Below are 21757 nucleotides of genomic sequence, written 5' to 3'. Positions count from 1 at the left end.
TCCTGAGGGGGATCTGCTCCTTCAGAGTTTCTTCCTGTAAGGGTGTTAATTTATGGGAACCTGGAACCCAGAGGCTTCTTGTCCCAGACAAGAAAGCTGGACTCCTCCTGGGACCTGTTCATCCAGAACCGGAGAGTGAACAGGAGGTGAGATTAGGTCTTCATCCTTGATATGTGTGTGTCAGATATATACCTTCTGTGGCAAAAGTGAGTTTGCAGAAATATGGAGGCTTTGCTAAAAGGTTTTTTTCTTCAAAAAGAGTTTAAGCACCTTTGGCCTCCATAGTGGGCAATGAATACCAGCTGGATTGGTAGGTTTAAAGTTTTGGTTCAGGGAATCTGTGTTGTCTGGTGTGATAGAAGGAAACCAAAACTCTGCAAGGAGAATACACCATATCCCCAAGAGACATTTGTTTCTCAAACTCTCACGCCTAAGATTGTAAACGAGTTTAAGAGGATATATATTCCCACCTTTAAACTTCAAACTCCCAGATCTCTGCTGTGTCCTCATGCGGTGTGAATTACACTACCAGTTTTAAAACAAAATCCCAGGAAGGAGTCCAAGGAGGCTGTTCGCGGTTAGGAGCGAGTCCAGATTTGACAGACGGACTTTACTGCTTGCTTGTTCCTGACTCGCCCCTCTTGCCTCAGAGGGTACGGCTTCGAGCGGCTTCGGCCTCTTCCGGGACCGCCTTTGAGGCTCCAGAGCCTCACCTGACTTTCGCAGAGAGAGAGAGAGGCAACCGACTCCTTCCGCTGCCAGCAGAGGAGGGTCCTGGGGCTGGAGCGTGTGGGAGCGAGCAAGGCGGGCGCTGCTGTCCAGAGCGAAGAGGAGACGCTCCGCCAGGCACAGGCGCGCTGCGGAGAGCTTAAACTTTGGTGGGGTAAGGAATTTAGGGGCTCTTGAGCTGATGGTTCTTGGGGCGCTGGGAGGTGCGCGGGGGACGCAGACTCCAGTATGAAAGTGGATTAAAGATGTGCGCTCAAGGAACTAGGGTCGCGGGGCCCTCTGGTGGGCGCGGCGCTGTCCGCAGCCCCCGGTGCTGAAACAGGGGAGAAAGGGGCAGAAGCAAGGGCCAGCTCTGCTCCCACCCCGGCACACACATCCCTTCAGCAGCAATCAAAGGACTAGAGGCCGTCCCTGCTTTCTAAATCTATCGCACCCCCTTCTACTCACGTCCCGCAGCCGCCGCGCTGGGCCAAGTCAGGCTGAGCCGTCGAGGCTGGAGGCAGAAGAAGCTGGGCTCCTTCAGCAAAAGGATGCACCTGGCACCACCCCCAAGACACCTCCCCAAGATCCCGGGTACCCGGACGCCCCGTCTTCACGGCCGCCCTTCCTAGAAGAGGCTCGTGGCCGCCTCTTTCCCCGGGCTCCAGATTGGGGTCCCGCGCAGTCTCCCCGAGTGTGCGCGGCTCCTGAGGAAGTAGTGACCACGACTTGGAGGGAGCAGGAGCCAAGGAGAACGCGGACGGGGGTCGGGTGTCTGCCTCCACTGGATCCTACTCAGCCTTGAGGATCCGGAGACAGGTGGGCTGAGGAAGAGGCAAAGAATTAAAATTCTCTGGGGGAGTGAACAGTCACTTTTGTTTTTTTAATGATAAAATCATAATCCGAGATCTTGGCTGCTCCTGCCTTAGGGGCTTAGCGTTTAGGAGCAAGAAGGGGCAGGGTGGGGGGCCCTCTGATTCTTAGCAATCCCCTAAGCGGATAATCACACGGGCTCTCTGTCCTCATCCTCAGGCTTTTCTCCCCAGCTCAGCCGCCGCCCCCACTCCCAATCCTTGAGAGGCGCGGCCAGCAACCCCTTGCGCTCCAGCCTTCCCGGGCAAGGGCTGGATGACTGGAGGAAGGGCCAATTTATTCTCCTCTCCGTGGAATCCTCCAATTCACAGCTGCCTTATTTTATGCTGTTGCTGAGACTTTAAACGTTGTCATTCTGAAGTGGGTATCCCTAGTTAGACGCGGGATGTGGCCGAGGATGACGGGAGCAGCAGCAAAGAAAACCCCGAGCCCGGGTCTGTGGTCTCCGCGGCGGTGGACCCGGTGCCCGGGACAGGCAGTTCGCTCGCTCAGGGCTCCCTGCGAGGGGTTCCACTTGCACAACTCCTCATCTGGAAACCCGACAGCGTGATAGTGGGAGCTCCTCCCCAAATCTTACAGAGGGGCAAAGCTGGGGTCAGCACCTTCCCTGGTACCTCCAACCCTGGGACAGTAGCTCCAGACCTAGATTCAGGCTCTCTCCGGGACAGTTCAGTCTCTCTGGACGTGTCCTCCAGCCTATCAAGCTGCACACCCACGCGCGCACACATACTTTCATTCATAAAAATTCGCAACTGATATCGTTGTCTAGGCATGGGGCGACATAATTGGGTGAGAAATCACTGGATGGGGCGCTAGAAAGTCAGGCCGGGAGAAGGGAGGAGACCGCCATCACAGCCACTAGCTCTAAGCTTGTCCGCCCAAATTTCGGATTCTTGAAAAGTCTGCTGGGTCAGGGAAGTGCGTTAGTATTTCACTAAACGAGTGGGAGAATTCGGAGAAGGCGATGGCACCCCACTCCAGTACTCTTGCCTGGAAAATCCCATGGACAGAGAAGTCTGGTAGGCTGCAGTCCATGGGGTCGCTAAGAGTCGGACACGACTGAGCGACTTCACTTTCACTTTTCACTTTCATGCATTGGAGAAGGAAATGGCAACCTACTCCAGTGTTCTTGCCTGGAGAATCCCAGGGACGGGGGAGCCTGGTGGGCTTCCGTCTATGGGGTCGCACAGAGTCGGACACGACTGAAGCGACTTAGCAGCAGCAGCAGTGGGAGAATTAGAGGATGTGGCGCCTCTGTTCCGTCATAAATGGGGGCCTCGATGGGCGCTGGATGCCAGGAGAGGGTCACTGGATGCCCTTTGGGTGACTAGTTCTGCAAAATCTCAGTCACTTTAGCAGGGACTTTGGCCAGGACTGCTTGTGCCTCTTGACTTTGATGCTCCCGTGCTTAATGCGTTTCCTGTCCTCATTCACTATCTGCCCGCGGTTGCAGCGTCTTGTCAATAATGAGGTTGCCATGACGACCAATTTCCCATCGCCGTGGTACCCAGGAGGTAAACAGTTGGAAGCGGCAGAAGTTCTTGAGTAGTAGCTCCCCCAGATCCTGCACAGGCTGAGGGGTTCCTGCAGTTGTGAAAGAGGGATGGCAATGCTCAGGTACTACCGGCGCTCCCCACCCACCCCCCCCCCCCCCGCCCCGCCCCGACACACACCACCTAGTCGCCTGTTCACCTGAAATCCTCTCTAATCCCTGTGGCCTCCAGGTTGGGAAGGGTCAAGTTTCCATTTCCATCCTCCAGTTGTTACAATGAGGCTGGGGGAAAATGGTTTTCGCTCTGACTTAACTCATGTCTGCTGCTCACTGACTACTCCTGAGTACAAATCGCAAGACTAAGCCCTGTGGGAGACAGAATTAACTAGCCAAACACAGCCCCTGGTCTCCGGACGTCCCGGTGCAGAGACGGCCGCCTCTCTGGACTGAAACAGAGGTGATAGAGCCCGGCGAGTACAGAGGTGGGGATGACAGACCCCCGCCACCCTCACCCAGGGGAGGACATATTGGAGTTGAAACGAAGGAATTTCACCTGAGGAGCCAGAGGGGAAAGGTCTCTCTAGGCAGAGGGACTAGCAGGAGCAAAGACATGAATTTCCTCTGCACTGGCTAGCCCTGCGGTAGCACAGAGACTTCTGTTAATAAGATGGGTGGGGCGGCTCGCAGCCGTTAGCTCGCGACAATTCTCGCGAGATCCTGAGCGTAAGGCCCAGAGCGTGTCCGTTAGAGGTCCTGCTCACTTCCCAACGGTCGCCCTCACAGTGGTCGTCATGGCGGAGGGTGCTGTGGGAGGTGGATGGCAGCCTTCTCCCCAGGACCCTCCAGGTCCTCTAGCCTGGGGGCCAGTGGGTGAGCTGGGGGTCCCAGGACAGGCTGAGGGCTGCATCCTCGGTGGCTCCAGAGCCCCCGGCCCAGCTGCCCTGGGAACCTCTCCCCTTTCTAATGGCGGAGGTGGTCTTCACAGGCCCGAGTCTGTGGAGGCCTCAGCAACTGGAGTATGTGGACACTGCCATTCAGGTACCAGCTTCAGCCAGCTTCAGTCTCTCCCTTCAAGTTTCAAAACTGGGAACAGCATAGATCAGTAGTCCATTCCTAGTAAGTGGCTGGAGGTGAGGGTTAAGTTGCAAGGACCTTGCACATGGTTACTTCAGGTCCGCCTCTGTGGGTGGGGCTCTTCTCAACCAAGGGCAGTTGTCAGGAACTGGGAATTGTCCTGATGAGTATTTGCTAGAATGGGTATTTCTGTTCCTGTACAAATGGTTCTCTCCAGGTTAAATGACAAGCCTGAGGGCTGGCTGGGTTCTGGTCACCCAGTGATGATGGCTGAGCAGGGTCTGGGGACCTGGTCCTGAGGGTGCTGGCAGGAGGACCAAGACTGGGTGCTGGAGGAACACTCCTGGGCAGGATGAAGGCACCAGCAGAGACACACACCCCACCCCCACACCCCACCCCGCCTTCGCCAGGGCCGGGCATCAGAGGGAGAGCTGAGTCTTGGGACCTTGCCCTTCCTTTTCAGAACAGAGAATAACATTTGTTGTTCAGTCGCTAAGTCGTGTCAGACTATTTGTGACTCCATGGACTGCAGTACGCCAGTCTGTGCTTTACTACTCTGTGCTTTACTCCGTTTGTTTGGTGGATTTGGTGGAGGTTTACAGGAACCTTGTGACCAGACCATGACCTGACCTCTAGAACAAAGGATGTGACCCCAAGAAGTTTGCAACAACTCACCACGCCCGTCCATCACCTTTCCTAGAAAAAGGCCTTCTGAAAGCTTTTAGGGCCCTGCAATAAACCTTTCTCTGCTCCAAACTGCAACATTTTGGTTTTGATATTACTTGGCCTCCTGTGTTTCTGGCACACAAACTTGCTGCATTCAGTAATAGATTCAGAAGGTCTCAGCAGCTTAGTGTATTGCCTATGCGATGTCTGCGGTTCCAAGGCTTGGGGCGGGGGCCCCGGGGGTGGTGGGGGGTTCCATCAATGGGGGACTCTGCTGGCCAGAGCCTGCCACTCCGTCCTCAGCTGCTCTGGAAGGGGGACTGAGAAGTAAAAGCCAGTGCAGAGTAGGCTTTGGTGAGCATTCTATGCCAGTAAGTGGGATGAGAAAACTCATGCCACCCTTAAGGAAAGGGTGAGTGATTTGGTTTAAATGGAGCATCACTTTTAAGGTAATATGATCCAGATTACATGATTTAATGTCAGGCTAAAGCTACATGCTGGAGAAAATAGGCCACCTCTAAAAGTTTCTGATTGACATGTTTAGAACTACTGTGTGGGAATTCCCTAGTGGTCCAGTGGTTAGGACTCTGCCCTTCCACAGCAAGGGGCATGGGTGGATTTGTTTCGACAGTCCTGGAGAGAGGGACAAGAGCCTGGACAAAGGTGGGAGCAGAACTCAAGAGGCCAGGAGCTGCTTCTGGATTGTTCACTGTCACTCCCCTACTGCCTGGTTCGGTTCTGGCACATGGTTAGGGCTCAATCCATTTCTGAATTACTGAATGGAAGAATGGAAGGCAACAGAGGGGACAGATAACCTAGAGGACTTGGTGACAGTAGATCTAGGGAAGTGAGGGAGAGGGAGGTCTGGAAGCTTATGCGAGTCTTAGCTGGGTGATTAGCAGGCTCCAGTGGGAGGGTGCCATTCAGGACAGTTTTGTATCAACTCTTCCCTGGATATGCTGCATCCTCTCTCACATGGCCCTCATCCCCAAAGCGCTTCTTTTGTCCTGTTTTATTTATTTACTTTGGCTTCGGCATGCAGATCCTAGTTCCCCTACCAGGGATTTGGAAGCATGGCATCTCAACTATTGGACCACCAGAGGAGTCCCTCTTTTGTTGTTCTATGAGGAATTTCACACACCCCATCTTGTATTAGAATAATCTAGTGTAGGGGTTAAACCCAAACAGACTTTTGTTCCCCAGTGCTGCCTCTAGGTGACTTTGAATGACCATGGTTAACAATAACTGTTGTTAGCCATTCTGAGCCCAAGGTTCTTCATGTGCAAACTGGTAGCAACACTATGTGCCTCATTGGGTTGTTGGAGAAGAAATGAAGCAATTGGAGTGAATTTCTCAGCACAGTGCCTGGTATGGCAAATGCTCAAAGTTGGATACGACCATTTTATAATTTACTATAATGACAGTGTACTACTTTTATAATCATATCCAAAAAGTTAATTAAGGGGAAATAACACACTTTACTTCCTGTGCCTGCAGCTAATCTTGGAAATGGGTCCTTGGGGAAAGAAGGGAGGTCCTTTGCCCGGCCTTGATGACTGTGTGTGTGTTTTGGGAGGAGAAGACATAATTCTGCAGAGAGCATCTATAAGGCTGGCTCCAGAGATCTGGGTTCACCGGCTCTAGCAACATCTAGAAAGTAGTTTCATCCTCTTGGAATCTCAGCCTGAGCAGCTGAATCTTATTGCAAAGTAATCATTTAGAAACTGAGTGCACTTAAAGCTCAGGAAACCAGAGTCCCATGAACTTTGAACCATCTCTTGCAGAAGACCAAGACACTTTGCAGGCATGTGGCAAGCCTCTGTTTGGTGGTTGACTAACAAAACTAACAACATTGCTACAATTTCAGAGCCTTCTCATTTACCCTGAATCTCTTCCTGTTTGGGGAACAATGTTAGCTTTTTTTCTTAGTCAGGAATTGAAAATCTACAGCTGGTATGTGCAAGCTGCCCTTTGCTTGGGTTATAGAAACGCATAGAGTTCAGAAGCGGGAGAATGGCACCCTCTGAGGGTTACAGTTTAACACTTTCAACACTCCAAAAGGAAATCCTGCACCCATTATCAGACATTTTCTTTTCTAACTCCCCTCCCATCCTTGTCCCTGGCAGCCACTAATCTATTTTCTATCTCTATGGATTTGCCTATTCTGGACATTTCATACAAATTGAATTATACGATATGTGGCATTTTGTGTCTGGCTTGCTTACTTAGCATAATGTTTTCAAGGTTCATCCATGTTGTAGCAAATTCCACCTGAATAACATTATGTAGATACACCTTATTTTGTTTATCTAGTTATCAGGTGATGGACATTTAGGTTGTTTCCATTTGGGGACTGTTATGAATAATGCTACTGTGAACATTGAAATACAAGTTGTGCGGACATATATTTTTGTTAGGTATCTGCCTGTGAGCAGAATTCCAGGTCTTATGATGACTATTTTCAGCATCTTGAGGAATTGCCCAGTTTCCAAAGAGGCTACACCATTTATAGCATTCCTACCAGCAGCATGTGAAGACTCCAGCTTCTCCACATCCTTACCAACACTTGCTATTGTCTGTTTATTTCTTAATGATAGCCCTTTTAGGCAGTGTGGAGTGATACCTCATCATGATTTTGACTTACATTTCTCTATAAATAACTATATTAAGCATTTCTTCATGTGCTTGTTGGACATTTGTGTATCTCCTTAGTGAAATATGTATTCAAGTCCTTTGCCCATTATTTAATTGGGTTACTTGTCTTTTTAATATTGAGTTGTAATAATAGTTCTTTACATATTTTGGGTACAAGGCCCTTACAATATATAATTTTAAATTATTTTTTCCATTCTGTGGGTTGCCTTTTTACTTCTTGATGGTGTCCTTTGATGCACAAAGGTTTTATTTATTTTTTATGAAGCCCAATCTTTTTTTTTTAGTCCATTATACTTCTGATGTCATATCTAAGGAACCACTGTCTAACCCAAATTCCTGTCTTCCTCTAGAAACTTTATAGTTTTAGCTCTTATATTTAAGTCTATGACCTATTTTGAGTTAATTTTTATGAATGGTATGTATTCTTTTACATACCAGCAACATTTGATGAAAATACCATTTATTCTTTCCCTCATTGAGTTATCTTGGGACCATCGTTGAAAATGAGTTGATCGTATATGCCCTTAATCAGATTGAGGACATTTCCTTCTAGTCCTAGTTTATTGACAGTTTTAACATGAAAATATGTTGGATTTTGTCAAATGCTTTTCTTGTGCCCATTGAGATGAACATGTTTTTACCCTTTAACCTATTAATACGGTGTACTGTGCGTTGTTGTGCTTAGTTGCAGCCAACCCTTTGTGACCCCATGGACTATAGCCTACCAGGCTCCTCTGTGCATGGGGATTCTCTAGGCAAGCATACTGGAGTGGGTAGCCTATCCCTTCTCCAGGGGAACTTCCCGACCCAGGAATTGAACCCAGGTCTCCTGCATTGCAGGTGGATTCTTTACCAGCTGAGCTACCCAGGAAGCCCAATATAATATACTAGGCTAACTAATTTTGGATGATAAGCTTTGCATTCCTAGAATAAGTATCACTTGACCATAGAATAGGATACTTTTTATGTATTATTAGATTTGGTTTGCTGCTGCTGCTGCTGCTAAGTCACTTCAGTCGTGTCTGACTCTATGCGACCCCATAGATGGCCACCCGCCAGGCTCCCCCATCCCTGGGATTCTCCAGGCAAGAACACTGGAGTGGGTTGCCATTTCCTTCTCCAATGCATGAAAGTGAAAAGTGAAAGTGAAGTCGCTCAGTCGTGTCCGACTCCTAGCGACCCCATGGACCTCAGCCCACCAGGCTCCTCCATCCATGGGATTTTCCAGGCAAGAGTACTGGAGTGGGGTGCCATTGCCTTCTCCGTTTGGTTTGCTAGTATTTTGTTATTAAAATCTTTGCCTATTAATATAATTTTCATCTTCTCACATTAAGTTCTGATATTTAAGTTGTTTATACTTGTGCCATGTCCAGAGAATATTGGCATTATATAGTTGCTTCCCCTTTCTGTTTTTGAAACTCTGGAATATTTTTATCTCCTTCATATAGGATCACATTCATAGAAAATAGGAGAGGACTATCAGGTACAATATTTGCACTGTAGAGTTTTGTCCCATTATGGAAATTCTGAAACAGAAGGCCCTTTAATAATCTACTGGGTCTTGGTTTGTACCTCTGTTCCACAGAGTTCCCAAAGGTATTCTACCTGCATTTTAAGGGTTTTTTAAAATGTATATTTAAATATTTTAAAACCCCAAATGAATAGAGATAGCTTTGGTTGGTATGATGTGTTCCATACCTAACTTTATTATTTGGATATTATGGTCAAAATTAAGTTATATCCCACTGATTGTCTTTATAAAAATTATCAAACATTTAAACAGAACACTACAAGTGAATGTTTTTTTAATTGGGTTTCTGTGGAAGACTTCATCTATGTGCCATAGTCTATGTCCCATTATTAGATGAAGAAACTAAAGTGCTAGGTCACATGCCCAAATTGAAGGCTGAGCTGAGAAGAGACTCCAGCTCTCCCTTCTCTTAGTACAGTACACATGACCACCTATATTGTCTTTCCAATGTCATTTGTTGCAAACAAAAGATATTTTACTCAGGAAGCTGCTTGAAAACACAAAACCCTTATCATTGAGTTCATGTACTAATGTCTGCTCTGGTCCCTGTGTTTGTTCTGTGGCTGGCTCACACGTCTGAGTGATTCAGTGGCTCAGCGTTAGAGATTTTCCCTTCTACCCTGAAGTTCTCAGATGAAATAGGAAAGCAGGGAAAGGCAATTAGAAGTGTACTTTAGATAAAAGTTCCAAGGTGTGCAGACTTTGTGGGAGTTACTAACTTATCTTAGGAGTTTAATTTGACAAAATGAGCCTGCCCAACCTCACACTTACTGAGAATTAGCTGAGTGCTTTTTGCCCAGAGTGATGCTAGGTAAGTTGAGTTGTGGAGGCTTGAAATGGCTGAAGGCCAGAGGCAGGTTACTTCTGAGAAGATCAAAGACCCCAAGTGGTAAAAATGGTCCATCCTAGCTGGAGAAAATGGAAGCCTGGGCTAAGTGTGCGCGCCCAGCACGAGTGCAGGGCTCTCCTCTGATGGGGATTCCCATCTGCTTGGCGTGGGTTTGTGTCCAAGCTTAGTGCCTCACTGATCGGACCTGCCAGACCCTGATTGAACAGGAGTCATTACCCAGGACAGTGATCATTCACAGAGGCCTCACACCTCTCTGTTGGCGTGCTATGTCCAGGTTTTGGAAAATGACAATGTGTCAGTTGACATACATGGAACCAGGACTGGTTTTCATGTTTAAGCCAAAATAAAAAAGAGGACAGGACATGGACAATATTTTTTTAGTATGAGAAGTTAGTCATCACAAGTGGGGACCAAGATTTTTTTTCAGAAGCACATTTCAATTTAAAAAATAGAGCTTTACACGTTTTGACTTCCTTTGTGGCGTACTTGCTCTCTCCCTCATAAATTCCCCTCCGTTCTTAAATAGGATGTAAATGTTCAGCATGACTCATTCACAGAAGTGTTAGGAGGATCAAATGAGTTTAATACAACTTAAGTTATCAAGAACAGTACCAGGCAAAGAGTAAAGGCTAATAAATATACTGTTGTAATTATCATTGTTATCACTGCAGTTACTCACCTGGATCTTCCTCCCTTTATACCACCTATTTTTTATTACCTACCATGAGTATATAAAGGGTGTTTTGGAGGATAAAATATTTTAAGTAAAGTTTATTAACTCCTTTAAGTCTTCTGGAGTTAATAAAGGAGTGAGAAAAACACAAGAACAGCTGGGCAAGTTGTGTTAGATTTCTGCCTACTTAGATGCCCAAGCCGAGAAGAGTGGAGGGAGTTAGAGCTATGCACAAAAGACAATCAAATTCTTAAAGGTGCACAAGCACAGTGGTTCACACGTGGTAGATGTCGAATAATGTTAAATAATTATGGTGATTGCTCCTCACATAAAAAGTCTCCTCAGACCTCAGTGGTCCCTAAGACAGAATTAGTCCCCTGCCATCTGCATTGCTTCCCATCATGCCTCTGTCTCTATTTCAGCACCTCTCTGTCCTCCCACTGCTGTTTACATGCCTGTTTCCCTATGCAGTTTTGTGTCTTCAAAGACAGGGACCTGTTTTCTTCATCTTCATACTCTTTGGGGCCAGGTGCAATATTTAGGACACTGAAAGAATCAGTAAGTGTGTCAGTGGGAAGAAAACACGTTGGATTTAGTGATGCTGTTAAAAAAAAAAAAAAAAAGGAATTGTCTGAAACAGTATGTCCTAAATTCCCCAGTCAAGCCCTGGAAAACACACATGGACTTGGGAGATGACCACAAACCACTCACCCCTGGGATCCACTTCAAGGTCACCCTAGTAGTTGGTAGGCTGTATCTTCTTCCCATGCTTGAAAATTAAAATTATATTTGTGCACTTCTACTCTCCTGCAGTGGGTGTGATAAAATAAAACAAACCACAACATGGACTTCAGGGTCAGAGAGGCCCTAACCTGCATTTCCTCACCTCCAAAATCAGCTTCACTATTACCTCTTAAGGTTCCTGTGGATGTACAAATAATGGATATTCAGGTGTCCCACACTCAGGGGACTTTGGCTGGATGGTGGTTTCCATTCTCAACAGAGCCTCAGTATTACTGATTTTAATTTCATGATCTCATCTGTGAGTTCTCCTAGAGTTTGTGGGACCAAGAGATGTGAAAGCACTTGGGTGGTTGGGGAATTACTTGGATTGAATTAAATGTTTATTCTGCCTTTCCTGGGCTTCCCATGTGGCTCTAGTGGTAAACTGCCTGACTATGCAGGAGACATAAGAGATGCGGGTTTGATCCCTGGGTCAGGAAGATCCCCTGGAGGAGGGCACGGCAACCCACGATGGTGTTCTTGCCTGCAGAATCCGATGGACAGAGGAGCATGGCAGGCTATACAGTCCATAGAGTCTCAAAGAGTCGGACACGACTGAAGTGACTTAGCATGCATGTACCTGCCTTTCCTGTATGAGTCGTACTATTGAGCAGCCAAATAGTATCAAATTTTCTTTTTTTAAGAATATTTCAGCTAACTTATGAAGATGGAATGGTAGAATATCACCAATATGCAACTCCTAATGAATCAATGATCACCAATGGCTGCTAAAATCACCCAAAGGAATATTCTTGCAAAAAAAATATGGAACCCAAATTTAACTGCATCCTGAGTACAGCTACCAATTTACGGGAAACATTGTAAAATTGGAATTGGCAAAAATCCACACCGTGGGAAACTCAATAGCACAAGCAGTTTTGGTTTTTTCCATAAAAAGAAAGAAGAGAAATGCATAGAAACTTTAGATTTAAAAATACCAAAGAGACACATCAAGCCATCAGAATATATAGACCTTGTTTGGATCCTTATGCTTTTAAGTAATTGTAAAAAGACAACCATTATGACATTTATGAAACAATTGGGGGAAAAGATCTTATGATTTATCTTTAACTAACATTTTCCTTTAATTATGTACATTTTGCCCTGCCCTACCCAACCTTGTTCTCCTGGATAAAGAACACAGAATTAAAAAAGATTACTTCTAACCTTTGAGAGGTCTGGGTCAAGGGCCCACTTACCATGTCTAAATAACTGAAAAACATTCTCTGAGTTGAGGTAATTCCCTCCTCTCACCGTAAGAACCCACAGAATTTTGGGTAAGGGCATACTGGCAGGCAGCTTTTTGGGGAAAGTGGTTCCAAGGAAAAGAAGAGTCTTCGAAGACAAAACAAGGAAAAAAGGGGAAACCACCCCAAGTGTAGATTATCAAATTAATGACCACTATGGGAAGCTGGTTAGATCCTTCCAGGGCTTCTCCAAAGAGCCCTGTAGAATATAGGTCTGAATTGTCTTCCTGAGGGGACAAAAGAGGGGAATATCTATCCTTGGTTCTGGGTTCTATCAGTCAAGGGTTGCCCAAGGAGGGCTTGCAGTCTAGCACTTCTGGGTTTGCACACGTGTCACAGTGGCCTCAGAACATGGTAGCATGGGGAGATTTGATCTCCAGTCTCCCATCCATGGTTTGCCCCCTTCTTTTCCCTTTGGGTTTATCCCAAGTCACAGGGGAGACTTTCACACATGCACGTGGACATTCTCCCCACACGTCCAAGCTCCATTTAACCCTCCCGCACAAACAGCTCCTCCTGAGCTACCTGGAAGTCTAAGGGCGTGAACACTGACACACTTCTCAGGAAGACAGACCTGGGAAGAGGCCCCAGCAGTCTCGAGAGCCGGTCCACAGCCTGCTGGGCAGAGAATTTGGGGGTCCAGGGCATCCAGAGCACAGCCTATGTCCCGTTGGTCATGGGCTGTGGTTGGAAAGTGGTCAGAGTGGGTCCTTTAAAGAATGGGACCCCAGGCAGGGGCCCTACTGCTTAGGCCAAAAAGCAGTGCCAGTTCTTTTCTACCCACAGACTTTACACTATCAGGCTCTGGAATCAGATTTTTGTTCATCTTGGCCCAGGTCTCAAGCAATAACATTAGGGAAACTGCTCACCTGTTCAGTTTCTTCATTGGAAAAGCGAGGCTGCTGGGGGGGTTAAAGGAGACAGTGTTACACAAGCACCTACTCTGTGCCTGCCATGCAGGAGCTCTCCACAGCGGGCAGGTCTACGAGGGTCCAGAAGTGCTGCCTCCATTCAGTGGCATCAGGTCAGGGTTTGAGCCCAGGGTGGAGAGGGCAGTTCAGGGAAAGGGTCCAGACTGGAGGCAATCACATTTTTCTTTGGAACAATTTTCCTGGAAATGTACAAAGAGTAATTTTGATAGGTTTTCGACAGAGTCCCAGACTTCTTTAAGAGTTTCTCTAGATCCCACTGTAAGCTCCTTGAGGACAAAGCTGCATATTGTTTTCTAATAAAACCCTAGCTCTTAGCGTATTGCCTGGCACATAAGTGAGTACAGTCAGGGCTCAGTTAAAAAATCGCTGGATGGATGATTTCAAATTATAGATGTATTTCTTTAACGGGAGATTCTTGTTTCATATGTTGGCATCACAGTTTCCACAGGTATCTCAAACCAGAATCACTCTCTTCCTCAGCCCTCCTCCTTCCCCAGTCCCTGCCTCAGTGGGCAGCACCACCAACCCCACACCCTCGCAGTCATGGCAGCATGACTCCCTCATTTATCCTTGATCAGTTGCCATGTCCCCATGCTCCCATCCATTTAGTTTTTAAATTTATTATATTTGATTCACTACCACAAACTAGTTCAGGCAACGATTGTCTCTTGCCTGAGATACTGCAGCACTTAGCTGCTCGTGTTCCCTGAATATATCCTCCCCATTGCAGCCAGAATAACCTGTACACATCTGACCACATCCCTGCTGGGCTTAGAGTAGAATCCAAGCTCTTGACACAACCAGCAGGACTCTTTGGTATCTGTCATCTGCCCCACTTGTAAGATCCTTGAGAACTGTCTTTGTCTTATACTTCTTTGTATCTCCTGTGGTCAGCCAGAAACTAAGTTACATAAATGAACATCGTTTTCAAAAACCAAAACCATTTTTTGTCTATTGAGAAAACTATAAAAATTTTAATTAAATCATGGACTTAAGCTATCAAATCTCAGAGATGAACCAGGACTATCTAAGCCAATATCTTCGCCTCCCTGAGTAACATGTGATGAGCACGGACCACATCTATGTTAGGTACTTTGGTGCAGTGCTCTGGGGTCCTTGCACCGACCTTCCTTTGGATATGAAATTAATTTAGTTCTGGAGTGAGCCACTGGGCTATTTCTGGAAATCACCATTTTTCTCTGGAGTGGTCTCAACTGACTTCTGACACACTTAAGCCATGCAGCAGCTCAAGAGAGCCTGTGCTCATCTGCCTCAGAAAAACTATCCTCAGGAATTTATTTTCCTCCTGCAGAATTTTGATCAGAAATCATGCAACTGGTCTGCTGTTTTCATCATGCTAGCTGTGCACTCACATCAGTTTTCTCATCGATCAGAGGGGCACCTTCCACCGTTTGCTGAAGGGAGAGTATTCATGGTCAGCACTGGGATCTCAATTTAGTCATCTTTAAATAGAGACAGAAATTGTATGTGTCTGATGAGGTTATTTTGAAGATTAAAGGAGATGAAGTGTGTATCAGGTTGAAGATCTTGTTTAAAGGTTTTTATAAATGTCAAGTATTTAGGCTTTTTACGCTTTGTTTTAAAACAAGATTTGGGGGAGCTATAAAACGAGCAAAATTATAAGATAAATATAGGAAAATGACAAAGTCAGACTTTTTTTTTTACTTTTAAAAAATTGTTTATTTTTGTCTCTGCTGGGTGTTCGCTGTTGTGAGGGCAATGAAGCTGCCCTGGTTGCAGAGCAAGTTTCTCACTGCAGTGGCCTCTCTCCTGTTACAGATCACAGGCTCTAGTGTGTGGACTCTAGTATCTGCAGCATGTGGGCCCAGCTGCAGCTCCTGGGCTCTAGAGTATAGGCTCAGTAGTTGTGGCACCTGGGCTCAGCTGCTCCACAGTATGTGGGAATCTTCATGGATCAGAGATTGAACCAGTGTCTCCTGCATTGGCAGGTGGATTCTTTACCACTGAGCCACCACAAAGTCAGAGTTAAGAGGGACACTGCATCATTGAAGAGAATCATGAGGGTTTAGCTTTCTTACATTGGATACCAAGTTCATTCATTTGTTTGATCAGCATTTAATTTTGAGCAGTTCTTGGCATGCAGCTTATACAAAGGAGTAAAAGACCTTCTTTGTGCTTCTGAATGGGAAGAAGAACCCAGAGAGAGCCAACTAAAACACTGTGGCAGGAGTTGTGAGAGAGATGGAGGAGAATGTGTGCCAGGGCTTGTCTGGGGAGCAGCCCTCCCAAACGAGCTGGGTGTTCAGTTACTTCCTCATCCTGACGACATATCTGGTTCATGTTCATGTTTCAGCAGCCACCTTGGGGTGGAATGTGACACAGCAAGAAGATGGCCAAGATTAGCACCCAATACTCCCACCCCACCAGGACACACCCCTCGGTCAGGACCACGGACAGAGATCTGGATTGCATTGAAAACGGTCTCAGCAGGTAGGATGGGCTTTAACTTCATTCCTGGAACAGATTGTTCCCATAGCTGCTCTTGACCAGGGAGAAAGAATGCCTTAGCCTGTGGGCAGGACAGGTTGGAGGGTGGAGGCTGTTCACAGCACTCCTTCTAACTGCATGACTCCTCCCAACCCACACTGAAGTAGTTTTTATTCTCATTTTAGAGATGTGGGAAAATGCTCCAAAAGTTATATAACTTTGGGAAGGCAAGAAAATGAAGATTAAAATGCAGCAGATTAAACACGACTGTAAAAACGTCCCCAAAGTGCCACACTTTCCCTTGTGTACATCAGACATTTATCAGGCTCTGTCTGCACCAGTCAGTGTCCTGGGCACTGGGGTGGAGTACCAATCCAGTGCCCTGCCCCTCATTTCCAGGTGAGGGTCAGGACTCAGTCATGCTCATGGACTTGGGGGAAGGGGCCATGCCTGCCAGCAAAGCCATCAGCACCATCGATGATGTCCGACACCTGGAAATCTGGGGCCTCTACTTCAAGCCCTGTTCCTAACTTACTGGGAGATCTGGGAAAATGCACTAAACCCTCTATGCCTCAGATTCTTCAATTGTAAAATGGAGCAGCATTGGGAAATGTGAGTATCTATTTGGTACAGACTTACATTTTTTTGATGCTTCTTAAATTGTCAATGAGTCAATTGAGTTAAACCAGGAGAAACTGTATTTCCAATATTAATGTTATTTTTGTCCCACGTATATAGCACTGAAAACTTCTCCCGCCCATGTAAATTGCACATTATCTAAGGCCCAAAAACGCAACGACAGTCCCTCAGTCCTTGCATCCCTGGCACTGGCCCTCCTCCACCATTTTTCCTCACCCACTTGTGTATGTCTCTTCCTCTCTCAGATGCACATCTCATTTTTGTGTGTCCAGTTCTTTGTCCCAGGTCCTTAGCAAACTCTGCTTATGAGTGATGGACAGTAGTTTCCCCATCACTGCAAACTTATGCAGTCTTTGGATCCCCACTTTCTGGGGTTCAGGCAAAGGAAGGAAAGTCTCAAAGCATGCCAACAGATGTTTATTCCCTCCTACTCTTGCAAGTTGGTGCTGAGACCCAGGAAATTTTATATGACTCAGGGGCATCATAAATTCTCACCCTACTCAAATCTCTCCCTGCTAACTGGCTGACCATCAATATCTGTGTTCCATAACTGAGGGCTCCTTCCTTTAGCTTAAGGCATTGCCCTTATTTAAAAGGGAAAAGAACACTGTTAGGACAGTTATCTGCTATTCAAACTTTGGTATATATTAATAGTTTCTTTCCCACATCAGAGCTGACAAAACCCCTGAAGAAGGGGCTGAGAGGGGCTTCAAAGAGGGTTGCAATAAAATGGAAAAAAGGCCCAAGGGGGACTTCCCTGGTGGTCCAGTGGCTGAGACTCCGAGTTCTCAATGCAGGGAGCCTGAGTTCCATCCCTGGTCAGGGAACCAGATCCCACGTGCTGCAACTAAAAAAAAAAAAAATAGGTCCAAGCATGGCACACAACAAGAAAGTCAGGCTCCCTGGAGACATGAGGCTCCTAGGATCTTGGGCCCCAGGGAGAAGGACAGAGGCTGTCAGGATCAGGAGCATGTGAAGCAACATGGGACTTCTCCCCATTGCTCCCTTTTGCTTCAGGCAGGACATAGCCAGAGCATCTCTGGGATCCAAGCTCCCTGGGGTCTGTCTGGCTTCTCCCAGTGGGAGAGTCAAGAGAAGGCAGGCCCAGCAGGTGGGCTGGGGCTCCTGCCCAGAATGCCTGCTCGACCCACACCACCACCACACGGGCCAGCTCTGCCCGGCGCATCCTGGCTCTGCCTCAGCAGGTGGCCAGCAAGTCCCATCTGGTCTGAAGGCTGTTCAAGAGCCTCTGGTTTCCCAGAGCTTCTCTGTGAGCTCAGGTTGAGCCCATGCACACTCAGAGAATGGGTCCGCCACACAGCAGGGGCTCTGAAATGCTGCCCTTGGACAGTCCTCTCTGCCATCTCCCCCCGGGTGATACCATGCCCTCCCTCCCCTGCTCTGCATCCCCAGGCCAGCATGGTGACCAACAGCACAAGCTTGAGGCCACTCTGCCAGGTTTGAAAACTGGCTCTGAAAAGCTGATCAACAGCTCCAAGCCTTAGTTTCCTCATCTGCAAAATATGCTAGTTCTGACCTCAGAGAGCAGCAGTGAGGTTAAAACAAGGCAAAGCTCATGGCACAGCCCCTGCCATGCAGTAAGCCCTTATCACCGCTCCCTGCTGGTCTTGGAGATGCTCACCTCCATGGGCCTTCTCTGTGTCCCAGGCTGAAGCCTTTTCTGGCCCCTCTGACCTCCGATAGCCCCAGCTGCCCTGACACCTGGATGGGCCGTTTCCTGCCTGTGTCCACATCAGGTTGTCTCAGCCTGACCACCAGCCAAGTCTCACTGAGCCCCACTGGGGGCCATGCCCAACAGCACGTTGTTGACAGATTAGTACAGAATCCCATGGAAACACTAGAGAGATCTCAAAAGGAGAGACGGGAAAAAAGCTTCCTTCATGAAAAGCATTAGCTCACAGAGGCAGGAGTGGGTTAACAAAAGTTTCCAGAATGGTTCCTTAGCATCACTGAGGATTCAGAGTAGGAGTTCACGCTGGGGATGGTACAGCCTTGGGCCAGAAAGTTGCATCCAGGCCCCTCCCCTGCTTCTCAGAGCAGCCTAATATCTGCCTATGGACAAACCAATTTTCCCTGTAAGATTTATTTGAGCAAAGGATTTTGACACAGTCACATAAAAATTTTAAAGTTTCTAATCGCTATTTTGAGGGAGGAAATGGAATCTGAACAAATCAGATCTTTGCCTTGAAATTCCAATCCTTTTAGAAAGCTTTTGGAGAAATAATTACAAACGGGTGTCCTTAAATATGAATCACTCTTTATCCTCAGTGATACCACACAGCTGTGCTGGGAACCTGTGTGTTGATTGGCCCTTTGCTGAGGGCCCCCCAAAGAGGGAAGATGTCATCTTCCTGTCCCCTGAGACATCTCTCTTCCCAGCTCTTTCACCAAATTAGAGACCGGTTTCCATTTCTCTTTTAAATCACTGAGATCATTTTGCTTGTGAAGAGTCATAAGGAAGGATCAAAATGTTTCCTTTGAACAACAACACAAAAAAATTAAATTTACGCCTTGAAAAGACCAGAAATAAAAATATCCTGCATTTTGCTCTTTCTATTTAGATCTGTTTCATTGACTCAATTATTTAAGAGCTCCCTGGCATATTTTTGCAGATAATGCAATAAAGACTTCAGAACCTGCTGCAGAGAATTGCAGCTAGCACCAAGGACACCTCAACCCCCAGAGCAATCTCCTGGTGTAGCTATTTTAGATGAGCTGTTGGGCATAGAGGGTCATGTCCTAAAGAAGAGGAGACTTCTTCGTGCTGCTTCCTGAGCAGAGCCCAAAGCAATTATCACAAAAGAAAACCATTTGCAACCTGCTTCCCCAGGACCGAAGGCAAAAATGCAGTGACCTCGGTTCCTTGGTCACATGCGGCTGGGGCAGCACCTGCCTGTCACTCTAGTTCCTCGCGGCTTGGGAGGAGAAGAAAAATAATGTGTCACACTCTCCACCCTTGTTCTAAAAGGTCACTTCTGTTCACTCGCATGTCTCCAGAGTCACTAGAGGAAGACACCAGATCCACAGAGCACAAAGTTAGTTACCGGTTTCCATTCTGATGAGAACCTCTGCTTCCTCCAGTGACAAAAAAGCCTCACCTCATGGACATGAATTCCTCTGTATAAATGAACACAGAAGATGAGCTTTACGCGTTGAAAATGACCTTGTCTTTCAAAACAGTTTCTTGTGTTTCACCAGTTGTCCTTGTTCTTGCTAATTACCAGCTTCCCAGGGCTTCTTCCTGTAGAGGCAGCATCACCACTGAGAAGGAGTCTGTGAGTGGGAGGCAATGTCAGGTTGTCCTGGCCTGATCTGCTCGTTCTATAGAGCCTGCGGCCTGTCAAGTCCTCAGCTAGCTCCTCAGCCAGCTAGCAGGACGGGGCCTGGCCCCCAGTCTCCACCCTCTGTATTTCCCTTTGAGGTTCTGGATCTCTGATCTTGCAGTGATTGGCAGAAGGTCCTCCCTTTCAGCAGTACCTGTGTGTCCTTGGGGACTCAAAATGTCACCTCAGACATTTGTTTCCTCTCCTCCCACCCCATCTCCCCTTCTGTCTACCTTGTGAAATCAGTTTCTCTGAGGAGTAACTCATTGGATTTGCTATTATTTAGATATCTCCCAGGCGTTTAAAAAGGGTAGAGATTCTGGAGCTAAAAGAAAGACATCAGGGTAGAACTTTGGGCATCAAGAAACAATTAAGGAGATGCATCCAGAAAAAAAAGCCCCTTGGGTCCCTTGGACTTACATCATATAAGACCCTTCCTGTTCCTCACAACTAGATGTGCCTTTTGGGACTTGGGTGTTTGAACAAGTCATTATGAAATCAATTTTTCCTTTGTTTCCTTTTCGAAGACCAGGAAAATTAAAGTCAGAGAGGGTAAGTGACAAGCCTGCAGTACACCTAGCTAATAGGCGTTGGGGTAGGGACTCAAACCCAGGCCTCCGGGTCCCCCACTTTGCTGCCTCCCCTTCCAGTGGATGCTGTAGGTCCAGGCCACATGCAGTGGCTCTCACTGCTGCCAGCTGCAGGCCTGCTTTGAAATCTGGGGTGAGTTCTGCCCCTCTCACTCACCCACAAACCCTGATGTCATGCACATGGAGTCTTCTGCTGCGGATGCAAGTAAATCTGCTCTCAGGAGGTGCTCCCACACAATTAGCAGAAACCAGACTAGGCAGAAATGCTGGGCTGACTGCCTGGTGCCTGGAGCTCCCTGAGGAGCTGGTGGGGACAGAATAGCTTTGTCCTGGGGACCACCTCCAAATCTTACGGGCACACAGGCCATGCAGAGCTCCAGCCCAGCTGCCAGTTGCTGCCCCCACCTCCAGCTCCCCACCCCCAGGCATGCCAGCTGCTCGGAACCAGGGATTGGAGAGATGGATTCACTTGTCCCCCTGCCTCCTCCTCCTGTAACTGACCCGGTGCCTTGGAACATGCATTCCCAGCTTTGTGGTACACAATATTAGAAGGGCAAGGGAATTGTAGCTTCCTACTTGTAGCAGGGCCTCTGATAGGGTCTCTCTCTTTAAATTAATTAATGTTATTTTTGGTTGCACTGGGTCTTCGTTTTGGCGTGCAGGCTTTCTCTAGTTGCAGCAAGTGGGGGCTACTCTTTGTTGCGGTGCCCAGGCTTCTCACTGCAGTTGGTTCTCTTGTTGCAAAGCATGGGCTCTAGGTGCACGGGCTTAACTAGTTGCAGCACGCAGGCTCAGCAGTTGTGGTGCATGGGCTTAGTTGCTCCGCAGCATGTGGAATCTTTCTGGATCATGGTCTGAACCCATGTCCCCTGTATTGGCAGATGGATTCTTATCCCCTGTCTTATCAGGGGAAGTCCTGATAGGGTCTCTTATATGTATAAGGTTGAGGTGTGAGTGGTCTCTTATGAGATTAGAGAGAGAATTTAATTAGGTGCTTTGGCAATAAAAAAAACATGCCCACATAGTGCAGCTAGGGGAATCAGAGTCATGTGTCTAGTGGCATGCTACAGAACTCAGTCCTCAGTTCAGTTTAGTCCCTCAGTCATGTCCGACTTTGTGAGCCCATGGACTGCAGCACGCCAAGCTTCCTGTCAATTGCCAACTCCTAGAGCTTGCTCAAACTGATGTCCATCAAGTCGGTGATGCCATCCAACCATCTTATCCTCTGTCA

At 47.2% G+C, this 21757-nt stretch overlaps 1 protein-coding gene across 2 annotated transcripts in view; it reads left to right on the top strand.

Moving 5' to 3' along the window:
- Positions 1-534: 534 nt before the first annotated feature.
- The window catches only part of CNGA3 (cyclic nucleotide gated channel subunit alpha 3), a 38941-nt gene continuing 17718 nt past the window's right edge, over positions 535-21757 (top strand). Inside the window, exons 1-2 of one of the 2 annotated variants that reach the window (XM_070380001.1) lie at positions 535-883; positions 15820-15956. In XM_070380001.1, coding sequence (XP_070236102.1) covers positions 15856-15956 — 101 coding nt within the window. In that variant the 5' untranslated portion in view covers positions 535-883; positions 15820-15855. The remainder of the gene's footprint in view (positions 884-15819; positions 15957-21757) is intronic. The other variant, XM_005911228.2, reaches the window with a different exon arrangement.

The sequence above is a fragment of the Bos mutus genome, chromosome 11, assembly GCF_027580195.1.
Source record: "Bos mutus isolate GX-2022 chromosome 11, NWIPB_WYAK_1.1, whole genome shotgun sequence".
NCBI lineage: Eukaryota > Metazoa > Chordata > Mammalia > Artiodactyla > Bovidae > Bos > Bos mutus.
Note: the sequence above shows the minus strand (reverse complement) of the source record. Positions and strands in the feature narration are given on the sequence as shown.